The 6,635-nt window shown below is 36.0% G+C and overlaps 2 protein-coding genes across 2 annotated transcripts in view; one reads left to right on the top strand and one right to left on the bottom strand.

Annotated features, from left to right (window-relative positions):
• The window catches only part of LOC111810026 (plastidial pyruvate kinase 2-like), a 5,280-nt gene extending 1,491 nt beyond the window's left edge, over positions 1-3,789 (top strand). Inside the window, exons 3-12 of the mRNA XM_023696561.1 lie at positions 97-262; positions 701-835; positions 957-1,067; positions 1,168-1,256; positions 1,380-1,442; positions 1,562-1,737; positions 2,222-2,324; positions 2,474-2,622; positions 3,120-3,228; positions 3,349-3,789. Of these exons, the coding sequence (XP_023552329.1) occupies positions 97-262; positions 701-835; positions 957-1,067; positions 1,168-1,256; positions 1,380-1,442; positions 1,562-1,737; positions 2,222-2,324; positions 2,474-2,622; positions 3,120-3,228; positions 3,349-3,456 (1,209 nt within the window). The 3' untranslated portion in view covers positions 3,457-3,789. The remainder of the gene's footprint in view (positions 1-96; positions 263-700; positions 836-956; positions 1,068-1,167; positions 1,257-1,379; positions 1,443-1,561; positions 1,738-2,221; positions 2,325-2,473; positions 2,623-3,119; positions 3,229-3,348) is intronic.
• A 448-nt stretch (positions 3,790-4,237) lies between these two features.
• Positions 4,238-5,280, bottom strand: LOC111810027 (hevamine-A-like). Its single transcript, XM_023696562.1, has one exon. It carries the CDS (start codon positions 5,252-5,254, stop codon positions 4,355-4,357), a length of 900 nt encoding a protein of 299 aa, XP_023552330.1. The 5' UTR covers positions 5,255-5,280; the 3' UTR covers positions 4,238-4,354.
• Positions 5,281-6,635: the final 1,355 nt, after the last annotated feature.

Here is a 6,635-nt window from a genome sequence, read left to right as displayed (position 1 = left end):
TTTTTTTTTTTCTCTTTTAAAGTTCTGATTTTTTTCTCAATCTCAGTTTCGGTCATTTTTATTAATATATATTAATTGTCTATTTCATTTTGTCAGGGTCCTGAGGTTAGGAGTGGTGACCTACCACAACCAATATTGTTAGAAAGTGGTCAGGAATTCACTTTCACCATACGGAGAGGTGTTAGCACTGCAGATTCTGTCAGTGTGAACTATGATGACTTTGTTAATGATGTAGAAGTTGGGGACATGATTCTTGTTGATGGTATGCTGATTTTTTTTAATTGCATTTTTTTTTCTACTTTCTGTATATATATTTCTACCCCGAGTTTGAAGCTTTATTTAGATAGAATACTGGATTACATTCCATGGGGTGATAAGTCTTGCTTTGAAGCACAGGAATATTGTATTCTACTAATTTCTTGATACATTTATGTTGCTTCCGTTTCCTCACGGTGACATGTTAATGCTTTTTAATGACAGTGAGCCGATACCCTTCTATTCTTATGGACTGTTTTCTTCCTTTTTCTTTTTTGGTCTCATGTGTTGTAAACTTGCTTTTCTATTTTAAAATAATGATTAATGTTCATTTTCATCTTACATCATAAGACTATAATAGTTGAAATTTTCTAAAGAAAATGAAGAACCTTTTTGTTATCATCTCATGCATTGTGCCAATATTGACTCTTTAATTCTATTATAGGTGGAATGATGTCATTGATGGTGAAGTCTAAAACAGAGGATTCTGTCAAGTGTGAAGTTGTTGATGGAGGAGAGCTCAAGTCCAGGCGACATTTAAATGTTCGAGGGAAAAGTGCAACACTGCCTTCCATTACTGGTTGGACTTCAAATTAGCATATCCTACAGATTTCTCCTTTTAATAAAGTTTCTCCTTTCCTTATTTTCCTTTTTTCGCATTTGACTCAACAAATATGTTTTACTTCTACTGTTTCTTGCAGAGAAGGATTGGGATGATATTAAATTTGGAGTTGACAACAAAGTTGATTTTTACGCTGTCTCTTTCGTCAAGGATGCACAAGTAGTTCATGAGTTGAAGAAATATCTTAAGAGTAAATAGCTTCAGATCTCTATGTTGTGCTTAGAAAGTCAATTTGGATGCTGCATTCTTGTTAATCTGCTTTAGACTTGCTAACCTTCCTGACTCTGCAGGCTGTGATGCTGATATTCATGTGATTGTAAAAATAGAAAGCGCAGACTCCATACCAAATTTGCATTCAATTATTACAGCTTCTGATGGGGTAATTATTTGTTTTTCTTCATAGCCTCGTTTTTTGAGTTCCGATCAAATGTTTTCAATTTTGTTGATAGTCTGGGTCTTGGTTGCTAATTTAAGGGCAAAATCCTCTTTTTTATGATTGTAGGCAATGGTTGCAAGAGGTGATCTTGGTGCCGAACTCCCTATTGAAGAGGTTCCACTTCTGCAGGTAGCTAAAATTTCCAATAAAAAAGAAGCAGTGGTGTTATTTTCTGTTTTATTTTCCCCCACTCAGGATGTTGTTATTTCGTATCTCATACTTTCTAAACATACTTGGTCGGCATGAAGGAGGAGATAATCAACCTGTGTCGAGGCATGGGGAAGGCTGTCATTGTGGCTACTAACATGCTTGAGAGTATGATTGTTCATCCGACACCAACCAGAGCAGAAGTATCTGACATTGCTATTGCAGTTAGAGAGGGTGCTGATGCAATCATGCTGTCTGGAGAAACTGCTCATGGAAAGTGAGTTATCTCTTTAGCTCTTTAGTATGCTACCAGTTAACCTGTGATTGGCTCAGACATTTGGGGCACAATATATTGTTTTGAAATCTTTAGTTCCTGAATATGCTATTAGTTAAACTTATGCTGTCTGGCTGAATGAAATTCTTGCTTATCCTAGAAATCTTTGGGATTTTTTGGTACCAATTATGTTGTGTCTTTAGATCTTGCAATGGTTTTCAAGACTAAGTGTTCTATGGTGAGTAGTACATAATGATGTGATACTGCAAGACAAAAGTTCATTTCGATTAATTGATTTGACCAGCTAGAATGCATGATGTGCAGATATTGAGCATACTGTATAAAATTCCCAAAATAAGGAGAACAAATGAATCTAGAGTAACTATAACTTAGTCCAACCGACTTCTTTTGTTTTGGTGTCTATTTGATGAATAACGTAAATAAATTCTGTTCGTTCATTTGATCACCCGATTATGACAATTTCCAGATTCCCGTTAAAAGCTGTGAAAGTAATGCATACAGTTGCCTTACGGACTGAAGCAACCATAGAAGGTGGTCGAATGCCATTGAATCTTGGTCAAACATTCAAGGTTATTTAAAAACTACTAAATTTATGTTACTTCGATATGGACACTATTTCTTCGATAAGAACATGATTTATTGCTTTCTCCCACCTCTCTTCTATCATCATTCTTTTTTTTCATTATGACACTGACTTGATAACTTTTCATCCATGTAGAATCATATGAGCGAGATGTTTGCTTATCATGCAACGATGATGTCCAACACCCTTGGAACCTCAATAGTTGTCTTCACTAGAACTGGTTTCATGGCTATCCTCCTCAGCCATTATCGGCCATCTGGGACAACATTTGCCTTTACAAATGAGTGAGTTGCTTCTGTACTTAAGTGCCAATCATATAGACTATGGACCTAGATAGATTCTTACATTTTCCCCTGTAATTTTTGTTTATATAATCTACCAGAATCTAAACTTGTGCTTATCAAACTGCATCATTAGTCTTTAGCCTTCTTTTTCTTTCCTTCACAATTCTTTGTCAATGCTATATGATTTTGATCATTCCTATTACCGTATTCTAAGTGTGAGCATCAGGCGCTCTTGTGGGTCGATCAAGAAAATGTCAGGTCACACACACACAAACATTCAAGTTCATTATTGATGAAAATGTTTGCAATTTCAATATGGATCCACTAAGTTGTTAAGCTACCCCTTGGGATCTATAAAAAGGGCCAGTATCATGGATGAAAATGCTTTTTCTTTATGTGATCAATTAAGTTATTCATGAATTTGAAATATACATTTTAGTTGGGCACTAGAATTTCAGGTATGATAGTTTCCTTAAATACCCTGTTGTGGCATGCAGTAAAAGGATACAACAAAGATTGGCTTTATACCAGGGAGTGTGCCCCTTATACATGCAATTCTCCGATGATGCTGAGCAGACCTTTAGCGATGCCTTATCTATGCTGCAGGTATCTTATCTGCCAATTTGATTTATTGTTTCTTCAGTATTCTTTTTAATGGCTTCTTAATATAATCTCTAGTTTCCATGTATGGGAATGTCGTTGACTCGTTGAGCTTGTCGTGTACAGAGGCAAGGAATGGTGAAGGAAGGAGAAGAGGTAGCACTCGTTCAGAGTGGCAAACAACCCATATGGCGGTTCCCATCTACTCACAATATTCAAGTCCGTAAAGTGTAGAGAGTAGAGAGCCAAGAGACGTGAGAAATGCCACTTAAACTGTTCTGCCAAGGTTATTTTCTAGAAATAAATCAAGTTTATTTTTGTTTGCTGGGTTATGTAGCCTAGTTTAGCTCTGATAAAAATTTTGGCTCACGCAGCTCCTAATCCCTCTTATCATCAGTAGTGTGTAGTTGATGTAGTTGAATTACAGCCTAGCTTCAGTATTTTCTGATTTCTGTCCATTCAATTCAGGGATTAGGCTTATCATACTTGCTTGATTTGTTTGTGCTGCTACAGAATCTAGTTCATCTTTTGGAGTTCTTATCTTAAAAAGAAAATGCTTCCTGTTCAGGTTAGAAACTATGAATTACGATTGTGGTAAGATATCGTTTACTTTAAGTATAAGCTCTCATGATTTTGCTTTTGGTTTCTCCAAAAAGTCTCTTATACTACTAATGGAGATGTATTCCTTATAAACTCATAATCATTCTCTTTATTCTCTTAATTAGTCAATCATGATCATTGTGGGATTCCCCACCAACAATCCTCAATAGTCATTCCGAAAAATATTAACTTTTCTTCTTTTAAAAAATAATGCTTATAAACTCTCATTTTGAATTTGACCATTTGTTTCAAATATATTTTGAAAATGTTTCAAAACTACTCTTCTAAGAACTAATTTTGGTTTATATGACATTTTTATTTTATTTTTCTTGGATGAGACTTGAATCATAAAGTATGTCTCATGGAAAGTGACCTTATACAAACGGCATAATTTATTTTAATTTTTATTTTTCATTAGAAGATTACATTACACATAAAGAGACGCTTGGAACATAAAACATCTCTCAGAAGAGGAGATGTGAAGACGACCCGTACATATTTTATTTATTAGACTTTATAGTATAATTATATATTAGACCTTTTTTATAATGGCAGCACTATATCCTGTTTGTTTGTCCCAATAGCGAGACCACAACATTACTCCTCCGTACCTTGGCGACCTCTTTATCCTTGGAAGTATTTGCGAAGTCAACACAGAAGGAGGAATATATCCACTTCCTGCAGCTTTTCTAGCTGCTGGCAGGCCAAGAAAGATCTTCCCCTTGCCCGGGACCGACGACGTCCAGCGGTTCCATGACGATATGAGCTTGTTGATGTTACCAGGTGCGTACTGGCATGGAGCATTGTTGTAGAATTGAACCCAAACGTAGTCGAAAAGGCCTGTGTTCAGGGCTTTGCCAAGAAACCTATCTGGGAATGGACATTGAGGAGCAGCTGATAAGTAAACTCGTTTGCTTGGCTTACTGAAGCCCTTTAGGTTCCTTGCAAGGAGATTCCAGTTTGCTGTCGAGCCGAGCTCAATGTCGAAGTCTATTCCATCCAACACTGCGTCGCCCAACGGGCGAGCGGATGATCGGCCACCGAGGTAGTGGTTGTAGAGATATGTCGCAAAGCTTTTGGCATCAGCAGGAGAAGCCAGGGAGTAGCTTCCAATGCCACCACCAATGGAGAGAAGAACTTTGATCCCTTTGCTTTGGCAGAACTTAATGTTACGACTGGCCACCGTGCACCCGCCATTCGCAGGGTTGCAATGCCCAGCAAGGTTGATCGACGGGGTGCGACCGCTGCCAAACTTGTTGAGAAAAGCAAGCATAACGTACTTGTATCTTCCGGTGGCACATGCTTCTCTCAGAGTTCCTTCAGAAGCACTTTGGCCCCAGTAGATGGCAATGCTGCCTCCATAGGAGGTCGAAACATGAGCCAAGAGAAGGAGAGACAGAATTGGAACAAGGGTTTGCAAACTTGTAGCCATTTTTGCTGAGATTGCTTTTGCTTTCTTGGTTTGAGGTTTGGTGCTATTTATAGAGTGTAGAAAGCTTGTGTTTGAAAATTTCAACCATGAAACTGATATAGAAAAATATAGAGATGTGTTGAGACTATGTTGTTGATATCATTATTGTAATGTTGCTTAAATTTAAAGCCTTCGACAAGGACAGAAGTTTCATTAGTTTTATAACTATTTAGGCTTGTAGATAAGAACAGAAGCATAAAAAATTTGGGTTGAATCTTAAACAGTTGACCTAGTAAATTTAGGATTAATACAAGGGGCAGGCCATGAAGATAATGTTTAATTTGAATTATTTTAAAACCAAGAATAATTCAAAACCAAGGGCAGATGCTTGGATCTGGCCAAGCAGGGTTATTGATTAGGTCTCGTCTCTCTGCTCGGTGTGCTTCCAAGTTCAAAACATGCATGTCATAGAATAATGTAGAGATTGATAGAAATAAGTGTGTATCTTCAACGAGGATGAGTCTCTTTATTTATATACCATATATGTTTGGAACAATGTAGGTTGAGTTAGCTAGAGTTATAAAAAGAGACTTATCCCGTCGAGATCATTCGTGATTATCTTAGAGAGTTTTCTTTTGCATTGTTAGGTAATAGTGCAGTTACTTCTTAGGTCATTCGTGATTATCTTAGAGAGTTTTCTTTTGCATTGTTAGGTAATAGTGCAGTTACTTCTTAGGTCGATTCTAAGATGCTTCGTGAACTTTGTATCTACATTTAATGAATTTAGTTCTTTGCCGATTTGTGAGTTTATAACTTGTACACATGAATGTACTTGGGTGCATATATCTTTAAGGATCGAAAGTAAGATTTAAATGACAAGAAATTCTAGTATCAATTTTACAATACAATCGGTCTTGAAAAATTCAAATTTTAAACCCTTTACAAGCTTCCCATTTTTTGTGTTATCCTAATATATACTTGCGACCCACGCAAACGATTTGACTTTGGGTTGGCACAAGCCAATTAGGGCTCGACACTTTGGTCAATTAATATCATTTTTTAACATACCTATATCATACTTTATATTTATATAATTCTATATCTTTGTATTATAATGTTAAAAAAAGACTTACATAAACACAGTTCAATTGACTCTTAAAACATTATTATTTGGATCATTTGAATATCAACCCGCTTACATTTCACCGTTACTATGTTCAAAAAATATCTATAAAATTTTAAAAGTAGCATTAACACTTTTTATCTTTATAAAAAAAATTCTTACCATCAATATATGGACAAAAATCGTCTATCTACCCGTCATTGGTTATCTACTCATTAATGTTATTTTTTTAAAGTTTATAAATATTTTTTAAACAGATTTTTTTTTAATCTTTTAAAA

This window comes from Cucurbita pepo, chromosome LG14, assembly GCF_002806865.2.
Source record: "Cucurbita pepo subsp. pepo cultivar mu-cu-16 chromosome LG14, ASM280686v2, whole genome shotgun sequence".
NCBI classification, from domain to species: Eukaryota; Viridiplantae; Streptophyta; class Magnoliopsida; order Cucurbitales; family Cucurbitaceae; genus Cucurbita; species Cucurbita pepo.
This window is presented reverse-complemented; position numbering and strand designations above follow the sequence as displayed.

What these genes read in the sequence shown, in the direction of transcription:
- LOC111810027 (XM_023696562.1), bottom strand. Translation starts at nt 5,254, where the DNA reads ATGGCTACAAGTTTGCAAACCCTTGTTCCAATTCTGTCTCTCCTTCTC.